Genomic DNA, 18,048 nt, shown 5'->3' with positions numbered 1-18,048 from the left:
ACAACATGTCTCATCCATTCATTCAGCACATTCAGCAAGTGCTTTCTATGTAACATCCACATACATACTTGGGTTAGTATCTTTTCCAAGGCAGGCAGACTAGAGCAGATAGGACCTGCTCTACCTCCTGAACTACCAGTGACTCCAAATGGAACAGAAATCAAACATAGCATGAAGAGCACCAACATCATCGTTATTAGGGCAACAACTTCCTCAGTACCTCTGACCAGGTCACTGACCATCATTAGCAGAGGAGGATTTGCCCAGAACAGTGTAAATGTTTACTAGTGACCAAAAAGTTAACATTACTAAATCAATTCAAGGCCAAACTCACTTTTCAACATTGTTTTGCAGAAATCAAGCTCAGAAACAGTAATAAAGTATGTCTGTGTAGGTTCTCAGTCATCCAAGTCTTGCTACTCTAAGGAGCTTGGAAAGAAATCAACTGGACTACCAATAAAGTATGAGGTGCATTATTGCACTCTGTGGCTTGTTGTTGATTGAATGAGTCTTGCATAACTGTACTTTTTTTATGATCCAAATCAGTGTCTGCATTAAGGTTTGCTCACCGTTTCTGGAACATAACCACTTTATCTGTCGTCAGGTCAGACAGGCTGAGTTTCTGTTTCTTTTCAGCGCAGTCAGGATGTTCTTGGACCAGGAGCCAACCAATGTGGGAGAAGAAAAATCCCCGTGAGGCATTGTGAGGGTCTGCGTCTGTGCATACATATTTGTGGTGGAGGCAATGGTCCCTCACCCATTCATATATGTTCTTCTGCATACACATAGACAGGGAGAAGGCATGAAGTATATCACATCTCAGACTTTGCATTTTATTTTATGTACAAGTGTTCAAAAGAAGCATCACATCCGCAATTATGTTTTGTAACTTAATATTAAGTATTTAGGTACATCAATGTTTTATGACAAAAAAAACAATATTTTCTTACTACATTACAGTATTTAATTTAATATACAGTAAAAACAAAAAGTGCAAATACTTAAAATTTAAAAAGCACTTGATTAACAGATCAGCAAGTGTGAACACCTCTGTAAAAGCAGTAGCCAAATACTTTTCCCGTGTGGAATTACATTGCATGTTTTTAAATGGCCATTCAGTTATTTAAAACGTGTCAGGTTGGCTTCCTTTTTTATGATATTTAGTTTGAAGATATGCAGATAGTGTCTTTTTATCATGTGCCAGAGGTTACTTTTTCATAGCACTTTACCCTGAAATTTATAAAGCTAGAGAGGATCAGCCTCCATTTTTCCCATATGTAATCGTACAACCAAGCATGCCCCTGGATTTCCTGAATACTCACTCCATGCAAGGGTTGAAGGCGATGTGGAGGAAATGAGAATCAGTCCGTAAAGTGCTCCCAGATGTAAGAGGATAAACACTATGATATTTCTCCATCTTAAGACTGTCGGCAGTTTCCATGGTTTCTCTTTATAGGTAAAGTAAATAGCATCATCTACCGTACTTGAGTCTGTCCTCGCATCTCCGCTTTGCTTCTTGTTAGTCATTTTTTATTTTTTGCAAAGAGGACCCTGTAATAGCACCTCGAAAACTAGACAGACAGATGTGATCAGTAAAACGCGCACACAGTCTCCGATCGTGTCTGCAGACACTCTTATTCTTTTGTTTGTCGTTCACCGCTTAGGTTACGCTAGACATTTTAATTAGTAACTTATTATGATGATGAGAGGGGACAGTCCACGTTAGACTAAGGTGATCGAGGTCCCCTTGACTGGATTGTTGCCATCTGCGTGGGGTGGGATAGTGATAGGGGAGGCTGGATGCCTGTTAGCTGTATTTGAAGCCTGCCTGTGAGACTGTGCAATCTCTGCAGGGCAGGTGTGGGTGTACTCCGGGCCTCAAGGGCCGGTCTCCTCCAGGTTTTAGATGTGTCCTTGATCCAACACAGCTGATTTAAATGGCTAAATTACCTCCTCAAAATGTTTTGAGGTTCTCCAGAGGCCTGGTAATGAACTAATTCAGGTGTGTTAACCCAGGGTGATATCTAAAACCTGCAGGACACCGGCCCTTGAGGCCTGGAGCTTTTCACCCCTAATGCAAGGTCTAAGTATCGCCTCATGTTACCACACTGATCATAGTCAAAATGCAATACTAGTAAAAAAAAATGCCAGCGCATATAATTCCCACCTGTAAAACCATACCTGTTTTGGGGGTTATCTCATTGTTGACGTTCTACTGTTATAACAACCCCTTCTGCTACTTATCTGACCAGATCAGACTCCCAGATGTTGAACTGTCTTGATGCTGCTCATGAAATTAAAGGATTGAAAGGTATTACTTTATTTATTTGAGTAAATACCAAAGTCCATGGATTTGTGTGTGTTACTGTTTGTGTGTTACTTTCCATTAGTTAATTAATGGAATTAATTTATAAATTGGGGGGGGGGGGGGGGGAGCTGCAAGACCTCCTCCTATAAGGACTTTGGTAAAGCACAATCTGTCAGAGCAGAGTAATAAACCCCCCAGTGCTGTATTTAGAGGTGTTTTATGTCACTCTAGGTCTGCTTAGTCTGATAATGTGAAATCAACAATGTCGATCACCATTAAAATTAGGATTTTTCCATTTTTTAGTTTTCAGTATTTAACGTGAATATATCTGGGGACTGACTGTTGGATATTCATCTTTCTAATATTTTATAAACCAATAATTACTCCAAAACAATGGCACGTTAGCTGATTAATAATCTAAACAGTAACTTGTTGCACTGGTAGCACAGAGTCCTGAAAGCAAACAATTGAGAACACGTGGGTCAAACATGAGTATAGGATGCGCAACGATTTATTTTATCATCTAAAATACAGTACATCATTATTCCTCTACTTACAAGCTTTCAGGGTTAAGGCCAACCTTTGAACAAAAACTATTTGCTACCTCTCGAAAAGTATCACCACTTCACAATGAGGAGTATGTGGGAACAAGTCAACGGGCACAGCCAGAGTTGGTGAAAATGCTTCTCCTGTGAGTTTCTTCTGTGAGTTAGGATCACAGCAAAGTTCCTTGAAGTTCCTCATAGCTTCTCCGTCTGGTTTACAAGAAACGTAGACCAGCCTGCGGATAGCCGGTTGGTTTCGCAAAGCCCGGACAACCCTGTGGTGGAGGCCGGCTCGAGCAGGATTTACCACGACTGTAAGGCATCTGCCTGCGAAGCTCAGCTGAGATATAAGGCCAGGAAGCACAGCTTCTGCCTTCCCAGAGATAAACTCACAGTTTAACACATTATTGAGAGCTGCGTTGTGTTTAGCGTCTTCCACTGCCTGTTCTATGAGCTCTATACCAATAATTTTGTCCACTCTGGGAGAAATAGTGATTCCCATGGCACCCGTCCCACAGCACACATCTAGAAGAGTGCTGCCGGCTTTTGTTTGCCCTCCATCCTCCTCAGTGTTTGGGACACAAAGGTCTCTCACTGTGGCATAGAGGACTTCAGCAGCTGCCTGGTTCACCTGGAAAAAGGCGTCGGCCGAGATGCGGAACTTGAAGTCCAGTATCTGAGAATCACAAGATGACAGAGGAGCAATGAAAAAAAACAATCATAAGGTAAAAACATATTAAACAGTAGCTACCCACTCTTCTCTATTGCCTACATAAATTCAATGTTTATAAGGATGGTTTTATAAGTAAAGCTAATGTTATTGTTTTATGGCAACTGACAACCAACATGAAGGTGTATTACTGCCACCTGCTTGGCTAGAGTAGTGGTACAAGACTTCAAAATGCAAGCCTGCAAGGGATGCAATGAAAGGGAGAAATGGCTGTACACACAAAAACACACAGTTTTATATTTCATTGCTAAGTTTGAATAATGACTCCTGTCTTTTTTAAAGAGACAGTTCCCCCTGGTGGGCCACGAAGATACTGCAGGTGGGCCACAGTAATAACAGAAACTCAGTTTTAATATACTAAGTTCATTACAAATGTATGAAAATATACTTATTTATATAAAAAGTGAAACAAAACTGGTAATATTAGGTGGTTAAGTTGTGATATTAGTCATTACTCTGACCTAAAGTTACAGCTCTTGAATTGACATTTCTGTCTTCCAGTAGCAGTCGGGTCACACACTGGCCTTAGCACCTTGTGTCTGACTGCGTAACATTAGGAATTTATAGACAACAGTCTGTGTTGTTTATGTTATTTAATAAAGTTTTCAAGGAAATACATCTCTTTCTCTTGTATTAATTTGGGCGAAGATTCAGGGCTTGATGGGCTCCGCTGGATTTTCTGGTGTTTAATGAGACACAGTACTCTTGGCTTTGGGAATGGCCGACTTACATTTTAGTCATACATGTTCCACTGCTTCCGTGATGTATCTTGTGGGGAGTTTTCCCAGTACTTCCACAGCTGTAAATAAGCTGAATTTCCTACATGGCCTATTCTTAACCTCAAAAATATTACTTCTTCCCTTCTGCTTCTCCCTATTGCCTTGCTATGATAACTTTGCTATTACAAATAATGCTCTTACATGCCTCATTTACATGTCCTTAGATACATTACTGTGCAAAAGTCTCGAGCCAACCCTAATTTCTTCATATTTTGCTAGGAAAATATGTGCAGCGACTTACTGAAACATGCACAAACAAGTACTGAATGATGTGCAGCTCTGCATGAGGCAACTGACACCAGCTTTCAGTAATGTTTTTCCAATATTCTCCGATTCTTTTGTGCGGGAATGGATCGTGTTAAGACATTATATAGCCAAGAGAATAAAAGAATAACAGATTTCAAACACTTTATTTAAATTTAAGTGTTTAAATGTGCACATTTACCTATTTTTGTTTCCTATTTTGGCAGTGAATCTGAATTAAAATATACATGAAATTATTCATGAGAGCAAGCACTTGAACAGTGTCTGTGCAGCTGGACAAGGGATTATGAAATCTCTGTGAGGTTACCTCCTCATATATGTGTGGCTGACCATACAGAAGCTGGTAGGGAGATTGCTCATGGGTGCACCGAGTCATGCTGCTCTCCTGGAAGTACAGCGAGTCCAGCTGACAGACCGATCCAGGACCCTGCGTGAAGTAATCCACCAATTCCGCCTTATGGACGGCCACTTCTGCTGGGGTGAGGCTCTGTGGGTGAAAGTACACGATGGCCATGGTGCAGCCCTCTTTATTGGTCCTCACTGTGATCTCTCTCCAGTGACCCCCGGTGTGGAACAGCAGGCAGGGCTCCAGTGAGGACAGGCGGATGAAGTCTTGGTAGCACCTGGCCACCAGTTTGTGCTTCTGTGGCATGTTGAGCAGGTGGTCTCCGCTGACACAGACGATGTTCCCCTTCCTGCCCGTGCCCACGTAAAATCCAACCGTCTTCGGATTGCCATCCACTCCTCTGTTGACTGAAAATGTGGACTTGTTGCGGTAGCCATCTCTCACTGGTGAGGGCAGAACAGGCAGCACAGGAAAGCTGAGTTTATCCCTGACAGGTGAGTCGCCAGAAAGATGCCCAGAGAGCTGGGACAGGATCTTCTCCTGATTCTGTTGCTTGAGCTCAAGCTGCTTATCATAACTCAGCCTCCACAGAGGGGTGACCACATCTGCCAGCCTCTCCTCCCACGACACATCATCAGTACATGAGGGTGGTTTCTTCTCCTTACCTTTCCTCCATCGCTTCTTTGATGGTGGGTTCCCCTGTTCGGTTACAATAGTGCCATTCGCTAGAAACCGCAAAAGGTCACGTTTGACAAATATAACTGACTTGCTGCGTGCAGCTACCAAGGCCATTTTCTACTTTTGAAAAACTTGCTACTATGGCTGAGGGTCCTGCAGGAGGATTAGCGCATTGTAATCTATAAGGTGTACACGGCAAAAGACTTTACCGGGTGTTCATGAAGCACATGCTGGAGGTTCAAAGAAACTCCTCTGACGTCTTATTTACCGGACAGATAAGCTTGCTGTCGACATCCCCCTGCGTCCCAGGGCAAGTAAACATTTCCGCTGTGTCGCGATGGACTCAAACAAGGACGAAGCGGAGCGGTGCATTAAAATAGCCCTAAATGCAGTCAGTAACAACCAGCCGGATAAAGCCAGAAAGTTCCTGGAGAAGGCACAACGCCTGTTTCCGACAGAGCAAGCCAAAAGTACGTCGAATAAATGCCTGTTTGGGAAGTGATTGGGGGTTTTTTAAATCATGGGTGCTAGGCCGTCGCTGTGAAACCGAAGCAGCTAATGCTAGCATTAACGTTACACCAGCTGCTAGCCGACACTGGTATTTGTAGTTTTTCAGCCTAGAGTCGCGTTTCTCTAATACGTTTGGTTTCTTCAACATAGTGGACGATTAGTCGGTATTCGCAGTTTTATCCCTTATAGAGTGGTCTTCGTAGCAGCTGGGATGCTAACAAGTAGCTAACCGTGGTAGGATTAACGACATAGGAAACGTGAACTCAGGTGGCAACCGTCGATAATGTCTCCTCTGTCTTTTCACAGACTTACTGGAGTCTTTAGCGCAGAATGGAAAGCCTCCGGAGGAGAACGGCAGTCATGTGAACGGAGAAGGACCCGCTATGAGACACCGCGGCGGCAGAGAGGAGCCCGAAGTGTCCGCACAAGCGACGGCGGACTCGGGAAAGTCCTACACAGCCGAGCAGCTGGAGGCCGTTAAAAAGTCAGTTCGCGTCTATGTGCTCCCTTTGTTGCAGTGAAAATGCTGGTAGAGCTGGTTGACGTCGATATCACTTGACGTTTATCAAAAAGTCAGTGTGATTATAGTGAATATACGCTACCTGACCAGTTTATTAGGTACACTTGCTGGCAAATGCAAGGATTTCAACAGCCAATGACATGGCAGCAACCTAGTGCATTTAGTTATGTAGACATGTCCAAGACGACCCCTTTAAGTGCAACCTGAGCAGGAGAATAGGGAAGACGTGTGGTTCAAGGGACTTTGAATGTGGAGTGGTTTTAGGTGCCAGGCAGGCTGGTCTCAGTATTTCAGAAACTGCCGATCCACTGAGCTTGAGTGTGATTGAGATTGGCTAGACTTCTTCCAGCAATAACTCAAATAACCTCTCATTAAAATCAAGGTATGCTGAAGAGCATTTCTATAGGCAGAACGCATCGAACCGACACCATTGAGGTGTCACTCCTGTCAGCTAAGAACAGCAAACTGAGGCCAAGATTCACACAGTCTCACCAAAATTGGCCAGAAGAAAATTGGTAAAAATGCAGTTTGGTGTGATGAATCTCAGCATTTGGATGCTAGGGTCAAAATTTGGCATAAACTGCATGGATTTAACCTGCCTTGTATCAACAGTTCAGGCTCTTCATTGTGGGGGATATTTTCATGTGATGCTCTGGCCTCCTTCGAACCAATTGAGCATCCTTTAAATGCCACACCCTGCCTGAGTGTTGTTGCTAACCATGCCCATGCTTTTATGACCTCAGACCACAAAGCTCACATCATCTCAAAGTAGTCTCACAGTGAGTTCACTGTACTCAAATGATCGCCAGCTCTCTATCCGATAGAGCACTTTTGGGATGCGGAGAAACGGGAGAGTCACATCATGGATGTACAGCCAGCAGATCTGCAGCAACTTTGATATTGTCATGTAAATATGGAACAAAATCATGAGGAATGTTTTCCAATACCCATGCCGTAAAAGAATTAAGGCACCTCTGAAGGCAAAAAGACATCCCATTCAGCAAGGTGGCCCTCATAAAGTGTGCAGTGACTGTATTTCACACACCACTCAGTCCAGCAGATTTAGTTGACCAATAGGTCAACAGGTTTAGGTTTAGGATGACAAGATATCATTACTACTGGGATGTGATGACCACATTATCTAATCCATCTATATCACATTGCTCCAGACTTATTAGTTCCTTTTATCAATGCTGACATGTTTTTTTGCAAAACAGTGACGTCAAACAGACGTCTTCTACACACCCAAGTGATGTGCAAATCTGTTTCCCCCCTCTACAGAAAATTGATCTAGAATCAATAAGAGAAGTGATAAAAGTATCGGACCCATAAGCAATGTCAGTAGTTGCACCGGTGTCAATATCGGTCCCTAAAGATGGCAAAGCAGGTAGAAATGATGGTTCATGTAAAGTTAAAGTAGTTAGATCTGAAGAGAGAGAGAGCTCAAACTGGGGATGTGAATGTTGTAAATATATATATTTTTTTATTATTATTTGCGGAAATTAAAAAAATAAGCATCATAAAATCCACATAGTGTAAGACTCAGAGTCACATCTCTGTAGCTCTAACTACATATTGTGTTTATAGTGTTTTATTTTATTTATCGTGTGTAGTCTCCTAACAATCTCTGCTGTATCATTTTTTTCCTGCAGGATTAAGAGCTGTAAAGATTACTATCAAATCCTAGGAGTGGAAAAGACTGCCTCTGAGGAGGACCTTAAAAAGGCTTACAGAAAGCTCGCTCTGAAATTTCACCCAGATAAAAATCACGCACCAGGAGCCACAGAAGCATTTAAAGGTAAATTAAAAGTTATTTACGGGAAAGACATGGACACAAAGATTCAGAAAGTGCATAACGGTGGTGATCTTCTGTGTGTCTTGCAGCTATTGGTAATGCATATGCTGTTCTGAGTAACGCTGAGAAACGAAGGCAGTACGACCAGTATGGCGAGGAGAGAACGCACCCGAGCAGACACAGACACCATCATGAGTTTGAAGCAGATATCTCACCCGAGGACCTCTTTAACATGTTCTTTGGTGGAGGCTTTCCAACAAGTAAGTAGAGCTCAAAGGAATAATAACATCCCAGTAAAGATGTTTGGCGTGTTTTGATACACTCTTATCAAAGCAAGCAAGGGATCTTAGAAATTCTGCACAACACGAGAGTCAGCTAGTGGTTATTACATAACCATAATATGTAATCTTCCCTCATATCTGGCAGTTTTACAAAGCAGCTTCCCAGATTACCTTTCTAAATGCAGAAAGATAATCACTCCAGACTGAAAGCCAGCATATTCAGCTGGTTTTAGATGCTTACATGTGTTAGAAATGAGTTGAGTTGAAAGGTTTGAAAAACTCTTGGTAATCATCGAGGATCGTTTCGCCTTCACCATTGTCTGTCCTTACCACCAAAGTGTCTGTATGGAGGCAGTGAAGGAGGAACCTGCAAACCAGCTTATTGTGTGAATCTACGCATTTGTTGACCATGCATCATTTTCATCCTCCACAACAAGAAAATGCAGGCTGACACCGGCACAAACGGACCTGGGTACATCTTTATAGCACTGCTGCTTTATCATTTAGCATATGAGGAGTTTGGGGAGGTTTTTGCCTTCAGAGACCCTCCTGGGAGGGTTTTTTTTTTTTTTTTTTAAACCAGGACAAACGTGTTCATGTTTAGTTCTCCAAAATCCCAACTGCACTGTGCTTGATGTCGATGACGCTGTGTTGAGTGGGCTGTAACAAGGAAGGGGGAGACAGCAGCATTCATGAGGAATGGGAATTGCAAAAAAGCCATCAAAGGCCACAAAGCACAGCACGAAATGCACAAACAGCAGCTCCAGTGGACACTCGGATTCATATCAGCTCTTTGTGTGTTATTACTTCAGCTTGCTTACAGACCAAGAAGAGCACAAGCAAGATTAGCCCCCAGACCGGTTGTACCACATATTTTTCACACTGCCCTCATCTGTCAACAGACACTTTCTGCAGGTAGCGGGCTTCCGTAACTGCCCGCACACTGCCAACAAGCTACCGCTACTGATTCATCACTTCTCCATAAATGTGGTCGGCTCCTCTGTAATGTTTAGTTATGTGCTAGTTGATTGCTGAAGAGATGCTTTCTCTGACTTTCTCTGTAATTGTTGCTCAAGTTGTGTTGCAGTATAATTAGGAGAGATGATGTCATGAACACCAGACCGGTTTCACCAAATAACATGATTCCTTGGACCAGTTGTTAAAAATAACAGAACATCCTTCTCTGTGGTTGAGCATGAGAATGCCATAAGTGATTAGGCAGAAAGTTTGAGTATGCTTTGGACTGAATTTTACATATCCAAGAGGCGCAGTTTCATAATCATGATGTGTTCAAATTTTGCAGGTAACGTACATGTTTACAGAAATGGAAGAATGCACTTTGCACACCATAATAGGCAAGAAAGACGAGAACAACAGAGAGATGTGAGTACAAGCTTAAACCTTGTAAGACCTTCAATACACTTGATATTTATACCACCTGATTTAGTGTCTGATCTGTGGTTAAAAACTAATCAGTCCATTTTTGTTTTTTCCTCTCTTCACAGGGAGGTCTGGCTCTGTTTGTCCAGCTGATGCCCATCTTAATCCTCATCATTGTTTCAGCTCTCAGTCAGATGATGGTCACCCAGCCTCCATACAGCCTTAGCTACCGCCCGTAAGTGGTGCATTGGTTAATGAGGTTGTGCAAAAGTGTCTGAACATCTGTCACACCCTCAGTTATACATGTTTCTATACCAGGTCAGCAGGACATATCCACAAAAGGCATACATCAAGCCTGAAGGTGCCTTTTTATGTGGGAGAACGTTTCAATGAGGAATATTCTGGAAATATGCTGAAGACTGTGGAGAGAAGTGTAGAAGAAGACTACATCTCCAATCTAAGAAACAACTGTTGGAAGGAGAAGCAGCAGAGTGAGTTTACAGCATTAGCTATGATTATTATTGAGTTTTACATTGCCGGAGTTTAAATATTTGAAGTAATTATTTGATTCAAGATCTGATGCGAAACAAGAAGAAAACTGGAAGATTTTCACATTTTTAGGGTGGAATTATTCTTTTTTTCTTCAAATTTGGCTTTAAAGATTAACTCTTATTGTTTACATTTCATTTTCTTTTCTTCATTGAATATTTTATGTCACCTTGTAGTGCTTGAGCTTGTTTGGTTAACATCCCAAGTTCTTTAAAACAACGTCCAACTGAGCAATTTAACACCAGTATAAAAAATAGATGTAGCCACCATGACGTCACCTGGAGGTCGGAGGATTCCTGTTTTGCAGCCTTGGGTTGAGCTGTTATTGCTGCCTTGGTGTTTGGAAACCGAGTGCGTCCCGTGTGAAACCAAGGACACTATACGACCCTGTATTATCTTTTTTAACTCCGAATGGGATCATAGTTTACAAAATGAACTTCAGGATTTATTCAGTTAGATTTTAGCCTAGCAATTGAGGTAATCAAGTCGTCAGAAAAGTATTTACTGGGATGACAGAGCAGAACCAGACCAGGAGGAAAGCTCCCCCTGCTGGCTGTTGGGAGTTGGCTTCGCACTTCAAACCAGGAGCCTAAATCCATATTTTATTCTATGTTTAACACTTAAGTTCTGCCTGATTTTGAACCAGTTAATGTGAATTGTACTGACAAATTCTCTTCTTGTACTTTCAGAGGAAGGCTTACTGTATCGTGCTCGTTACTTCGGGGATTCTGAGTTGTACCAGAGAGCACAGAGGATGGGGACTCCCAGCTGTTCCAGACTATCTGAGATTCAAGTCATATTGGATGGCTAGAAAACACTTCTGCACATATGGGTACGTTGCTGTCTGTGGCATACAGTATGAGTACTACAGGATGCCGTATATGGACTGGAAAGAATTCAGAGTTTTTGCATGTTTTATCTGACACATCCCCCATTACTCCAGCCACTCAGAATGCTGTTTTAAATTTATTTTTAATATCTTACAAGAATCAGTCAGTACACCTTGTTTTTGCGTGGCTTGATAATCGAGCTGTGTCAGGGACTGATACCAGATATTCAAGAGCAGGGATTTACATCAATTTACATCAATTTACATCGCAGGCCACATACAGCCCACTTTGATTTTAAGTGGGCCGGATGAGTGACACTCTTCTTCCTGTCAGTGTAAAGAAGTTTAACTACCCCTTTATTCCCTAAGATGTCTTAATATAAGGAAAACAAGTGCAATTTAAACAATGTGTCACAGTTTTTCTGCTTAAAAAAAAGCTCCTGCAGTAAATGAAAGAAATCTGTCTTTGACTGTGATTGTTTAGCCATATTGAGCTAAGGAAACATCCCTATAAATTAACGTTCCACCTTTTAAAGTAGGAACTACAATTCAAAAAGAGTGACCAGGTGTAAAGTAACAGTAGCTGGTTTGGTGAAAACATGCAAAATTATCTGTATAATTTAACCTTTCCACTCATGGTGAATGTTACTGAGTAATAGTGATAATGAATGATATTTTTAAGAAACTTAAATATATATAACATTGAAGTGATTATCCTGTGATATGAATGGCTGTATAACTGTGATTTATTCTCTTGGTTTTCTCAGGTTCGTCAGTACTTGAATCTAATTAGAAGAAATCGGTCGGAGCCCACTCAAATTTGACCACATTTCTGCAGCAAACCAAGAGAATCAAAAAATGCCTTACGTGTAGTGGGCAGCAGACCTCATCAGGGAACCTCTCTGCGCCTCGGTGTAGATTGACTTCCTGTAGAACTGTGAGAAGCTTTGAGTTCACTGCTGACATTGTCTTGCTAGAATCTTTACAGTGGTGAGAGGCGGCCGGGTAGTCGTGCTGAAAAGTAAGAGCATTGTTGTCGGTACGCAAAGCTACTAAGATTAGCTTCCTCTGTCCCAATCGTTTTCTTTTTCTTAAATATTTTGAGAAACCCGATGGCCTTGTCATAGACAGATGTCTGAGCCACTCACAAGGAAAGCGTGTAATTTTTGTAGTTTTACCAATGTAAATATTCATTTTACTTTTAACAGTGCAGGGGTTATTGAAGTCATTTACATTGTTAAGTGGATTTGCTTGTAGCCTGTTGGATCATAATTACTGTAAACTGTTGCACAAATGAAAGTAAACCATATTTATTAAATTAACATGCTAAAATTGTATAAAAGTTTCTTTGAATTAAAATTGTCCAATGATTGACTGGTGCACGCCTTTTGTTTTACATCATACATACACGTACACACACTCGCTTATGTGCTTCAATAGTAAGTCAGTTTTTGTGTCCCAAATTCAAACTTTACACTATGTAAGTCAGGGTATAAAAGCGGGTTTCTGAGTGTGCCTAAATGTAGCGTTCACAGGAAACTGGAATCGCAGTTCAAAACCTTTACATTTTTAATTTTCAGTTATTTCTCCACGTTTACAGTTTTGACGTCCTCGTTGGATTTTCTGTAAACTGCTTAAACTGTGTGCTGCAGTGTATGTAGTAGATATGGGGGTGAGAATGATGACCTATAGCATCACAATATCCCCCGTTTTGGTATTTGCTGTTTCTCTGATGGCATAATGTTATTCTAGGACCATCACTGCAACTGATCAGTCATGCTGTTTGTGTCATATGTTTGTGACTTTGGTGGGAAATCTGGAAAAAATACCACATAAACACTTAAAAGCTGGATGTAAAAGGCCTTCGGGAGTCAGCAACCGGCCTTCAGCTGGTTGTGGTGGGTGAACAGACGAGTTTCGCTCTGGGAAAGTAGAGATTTGTGTCCTCTGTGTTTTGTGGTTTTGTTTTTGTTTAAAAAAAAAAAAAAAGGAAAAAAAAACAGTGTTAAATTTTATTTTAGACGTCTTGCTTCACTATACTTTAAGGTTTCAGTTGCACTTCGGCTAGCATTTGGAAACAACTGTGGGTTGTTTTTTTTCCATGTTTGCTATTCCTAGGAAAGCTTTTTTGGGAGTTGGATGGCCTGAAGGCAAACTTCTCACATGTGTAGGAAAAGGTGACACATCTGCTTCGTGACGCATTCACTTCATGTGAATCATCACTCTTTGAACCGCCGGTTTACACCTTGTCTAATGTTGGCTTTAGGTTCAGACACACACAAGATAAGTTGGTTCCAATGAGAGTTTTATTATGATGTACAGTGCTGCGTAAAAGTATTGAGCCTCTCATTTCTTCATATTTTTCCAGGGAAACTGATGCAAACACACATGGAAATATGATTTGTGTGTGTATATATATATGTGTGTATATATATATATATATATATATATATATATATATATATATATATATATATATATAAGCAAAAACAGTTTGTACATTTCTAACAAGCTTCAAAGTCAATTTTTGGTGTGGCCACTTTTAATCTTAAACACAGCCTGAGCTCTTACCAAACTTTCTTGTCATTTCTTTAAGTAGTTCAAAGCTCTTTGATTGTTGACTGCTTTTTTATTATGTTCTCTGTCAAAATGATCCCAAACTGCTTCAGCAAAGTTGAAGTCCAGTATCTGGGGAGGCCAATCCATGAATGATTGATGGAGTGCTCCATTGTGTGGAATAGTATGCTTTTTCTGTATTGGCGATGTGTTTGGGATCATTGTCATGCTGAAAAATGAAGTCGCTGACTGATTAATAACTAATTGAAGGTCTCTCAGGTCTTTCAGATGCTGTTCATCTGCTGCAGCTTTTTCAGGCCTGTTACTTTTCCAGATTTTTAATTATTTTAAGGCCACACTTCACACCACGCTGTGCTACGCCAGGAATTTGGCTAATAGCTCTTTGGGAATCATCTTGTTGTTGCAAAAATACAGTTTTATGCCCTTCGAACTATGGTAACTTTTTTTTTGTAGGTTCAACTAAAGGTTTGTCATTCTGTTAAGTGCCTTTCTTATGCTTGAACGATGTCAAAGATTTTTAGTAAACCTGGCGAACTAATGCTTAAAACCTTTTTAAAATGTATAAAGTTGTTGGAAACAACATTTTTAAAACTGATGCGTTCCTCAAGACTTTTGAATATTACTGTTGAACATTCACACATTTCCTATGATAACCGTTATCAGACAGTACTATCTCACTTTTACTGGTGTCTGCCAGTTTCCCCTGTTATCTTTAAGGTTTCTTCTTCAAGATAAGTTGGTTAACTTCATTAACTACACCTGTTGACTACTCCACTCCATGTAGAGCAGGGATGTCAAACAAATTTTACATTATGGGCCACGTACAGCCCACTTTGATCTTAAGTGGGCTGAACCAGTGAAACACCTCTTTCTGTCGGTGTAAAGTTTAACTACACATGTAAGCCATAAGATATTTTAATATAAGGAAACAAGTGACGTTTCAACATTATAGCTCAGTTTTACTACATGATAAAAAAAAATTCAATTGCAAGAAATAAATGTGTAAAATTATAGAAAAAGTTCTGTTAGCTCATTGTGCAGACTGTCCTGTGACTACAAATTAAAAAACTGACAGAATACTTCTCCTTTTTTTTGTCTTTTTTAAAAAACTAAACCCACTTTCTGTGATTTATGTACTTAATTTTTTTGGTGTATAATGGCCAAGGGGGAGGTAGAGTCTAAAATTGATATCTTCCTTCACATTTCCCATGCCATCCAAAGGGCAGAGTAGAGTCTTTGGTGGGCAGTTCTGGACTCCGGGCCTCATGTTTAACACCCCTGATGTCAAGTCATTAAGTACTGACTACTCTAAGAAAACTGCTGGAAGTATCTGTTTACAGCAGTAACATAACTGAATGGTTGGTGCAAGAGAAATAAAATACAACATACTGCTGCTTTACTGTTTTGTCTCAGCACTGCAGTACATAGCATGTATGAATTTGTGTGGATATGGGACACAGACAGATAAAACTCACACAAAAAGTTAATAAAAAAATAATTTATTCTCTCATGTTAAAAAAACAAAACAAAACGAGTGTCCGTTGGTATATTTAAATGTCACATACATAAGGCATTCCCTTATAGGTGTGGCTTCACATTCACAGGAATGAAACTGACCCATGTGCAAACACTAATCTTCACTGCACCCACATGAGTAGCTGCTATGAGACAAAGGTAGTTCAGTATTAACCCCGTCATACATCATCACAGACAGGTCATCATTGTTATGTCTCGAGAGTGCTTTTGTTAAGATTTTGCATTAATTAGCAGCTTCTTTACAGTTTCTTTAGAGTTCAGCTTATCAGAGACAGGAGTGCTCAGCGATCAGCACTCCTCAACCAGCAGTGCGGCTGAACTGTACAGTTTCCTCTTGATAGCCCTGAAACTCGTGCTCAGCTTCAGGGTGTCGTGGTGCTTCGGAGACGATGAGGATGTCTGTGCTGGTTTGCTACTTTTGAAGAGCTTCTGAACTTTTGGCCACAGTCCACTGGACTCCACCCTCAGCACCAGTGTCACATGGAAAGTTGGGACAAGGGATGGATCTACTGCTATTTGATCCACAGTACATGGGGAGTCCTGTTTCCCCATGTCAACGCACAGGTCGATGAGCGCTCCCCTGAGACCACAAGGCTCTATCGCGGCCAAGTGGAGCAGCTCTTGGCTGATATTGTGTAGCAGGCAGTCAGGGAGGATGAGTTTGGAGCAATCCAAGCTGGTGTGCGATGCATCACTGAGACTATGTGCAATGGCAGTCACAACATCTGCAGCCAAGGTCTCCTCCAGAGGATAGAAGAAGGAGCTGATGTCTAACTCTGACAGATCTGTCATAGATCCTGAAACAAAGGAGTAGCTACAAGTTAGTAAGGAATATATAGCAGTGTGGGATTCACCTTTCTTTTTTTTTAAGTTTTCTAATCATTAAACAAAGTGGAAGAAAGACTGACAAGCATATTTTCTTGGTACTTTAAGACTTCGTTCTCTCTTGTTCTCTGTTTCTCTTTCCAAAATGCATTTAAACAATCAGAAATTATACATATATATTCTTGAACAGTGTTAGTTCGATCAAATGACACTCACCAGATTCACTCCTGCAGTACTGATCTTCTGTCACCCTCTGATTGTGTCCCTTCAGCTCTGTCAGCTTGTGAAGCAAACTGCTCCAGGACAGCCGCTGTGAGCCCCTGTCCTCCGATGGAGATGGAGGAAAACTACCGTACAGAGACTGATTGCAAGACATCCTTAAAAACAAAAAAATTAAAGTGCTATTGTATCCTCGAATGGTGGCCCCGTCCCTTGAACCAGACCAGCTGGAAGACCTCTGCAACAATGGAACAAAGCCTTAAATACCCACGAAAAGAACACCCCGCCCATCGTATTTTTCAGCCAATGACGATTCAGCTCACGTCCTCAGCATTCTGCCTTGCCTGGTAACACTGCTGATCCCATTGATGATTAGGCAAAGCCCCTCTGCCGGTATTGCAGCAACAGCCCGACCCCCATCCTGCATACGCGCAGAAGTTCCTGATCTTTCTACTCTTTATTTTTTTACTCCTCTATTTGTTAGTCATTTTAAAGGTAAAGTAAAGATTGCCACACAAATCCCACTAAACGATAAAGAAAGATCCGCCCAACAGAAATTTCACACGAAAGCCCAGAGGAAAAGACGATGACTGTACAGCTGTTGAAAGATCGATTCCTGTGAATGACATGGGGGACACGTCTCGCACGTAGACCTCGTTTGTCGTTTCCGTCAAATGGTCAGAAAGAGTGCTGACCATTAACTTTATAGCTTTTGTTTTAAACAGCGCCCCTGGGAATAATTTATAAACGTCTAAAAGTCTCTTCAGCAGGGGCCAAACCTAAACTCAAACTGCCAACTCAAACTAAACTTCAACAGGCAGTTTCTCAGGCATGAAGTAAGCCCAGTCGACATTGCTGGCACAAAAAACAGATTTTTTTAAAGGGGGCGTTGTAGTGATCATAGCCTAGATCTTATTATTTTAATGAGTTTTATTTTCCCCTCTGCACATCCTCATAGTTTCATTCTTCTTTTTCTTTTATGATAATTTTGTTTTAAAGTTAAAGTTGGTTTAAAGTCTTACCATTACCAAAAAAAGCACTGTGTAAAACAGAATGCAATCAAAGTCAAAACTCTTAAAACCATATATTATTCACAATAAAACATAGAAATCTTTTAATAATTTACTATTTTATTAAAATGTTATCTCATTCTGAATTTGATGGCAGCAACAATTGTTTAAAAAAGTTGTGAAAGAAACAGGTGGTTGTTAGGTATTTTAGTACCATGGTAGCATTTACTGGATATTGTTTTATAGTGACATTATGCAGGAAAACTCTGTCATTCAATAAGGCCCCTTTGTTTTAGTTATTTTTCTCTTTGACCCAAGAATTGATGTGTGAGAATCACAGGCTGGTACAAGGTTGAAATACCACAGA

At 40.9% G+C, this 18,048-nt stretch overlaps 3 protein-coding genes and 1 long non-coding RNA gene across 4 annotated transcripts in view; 2 read left to right on the top strand and 2 right to left on the bottom strand.

Annotated features, from left to right (window-relative positions):
* The window catches only part of LOC146655576 (uncharacterized), a 249,683-nt gene extending 231,635 nt beyond the window's left edge, over positions 1–18,048 (top strand). The window contains exon 2 of the long non-coding RNA XR_014914356.1: positions 17,873–18,048. This is a non-coding gene — a long non-coding RNA (uncharacterized LOC146655576). The remainder of the gene's footprint in view (positions 1–17,872) is intronic.
* trmt2b (tRNA methyltransferase 2B) lies at positions 2,804–5,764 on the bottom strand. The gene is made up of 2 exons (XM_085428016.1): positions 4,934–5,764; positions 2,804–3,529 (listed from the first exon to the last, which is right to left on the bottom strand). The coding sequence occupies exons 1-2, from the start codon at positions 5,762–5,764 to the stop codon at positions 2,909–2,911; spliced, it is 1,452 nt and encodes a 483-aa protein (XP_085284142.1). The 3' UTR covers positions 2,804–2,908.
* Positions 5,847–12,879, top strand: dnajb12a (DnaJ heat shock protein family (Hsp40) member B12a). The gene is made up of 9 exons (XM_085428017.1): positions 5,847–6,120; positions 6,467–6,644; positions 8,333–8,478; positions 8,565–8,735; positions 10,060–10,139; positions 10,262–10,371; positions 10,455–10,627; positions 11,375–11,517; positions 12,282–12,879. The coding sequence occupies exons 1-8, from the start codon at positions 5,988–5,990 to the stop codon at positions 11,494–11,496; spliced, it is 1,113 nt and encodes a 370-aa protein (XP_085284143.1). The 5' UTR covers positions 5,847–5,987; the 3' UTR covers positions 11,497–11,517; positions 12,282–12,879.
* LOC146655577 (DNA damage-inducible transcript 4 protein-like) lies at positions 15,575–17,393 on the bottom strand. Its single transcript, XM_085428357.1, has 2 exons — positions 16,669–17,393; positions 15,575–16,424 (listed from the first exon to the last, which is right to left on the bottom strand). The coding sequence occupies exons 1-2, from the start codon at positions 16,826–16,828 to the stop codon at positions 15,916–15,918; spliced, it is 669 nt and encodes a 222-aa protein (XP_085284483.1). The 5' UTR covers positions 16,829–17,393; the 3' UTR covers positions 15,575–15,915.

This window comes from Rhamphochromis longiceps, linkage group LG13, assembly GCF_057381845.1.
Source record: "Rhamphochromis longiceps isolate RC_006_pf linkage group LG13, R_longiceps_female_GT1.1, whole genome shotgun sequence".
Classification (NCBI taxonomy): domain Eukaryota; kingdom Metazoa; phylum Chordata; class Actinopteri; order Cichliformes; family Cichlidae; genus Rhamphochromis; species Rhamphochromis longiceps.
The sequence above is the reverse complement of the archived record's forward strand: the minus strand, read 5'-3'. Positions and strand labels throughout refer to the sequence as shown.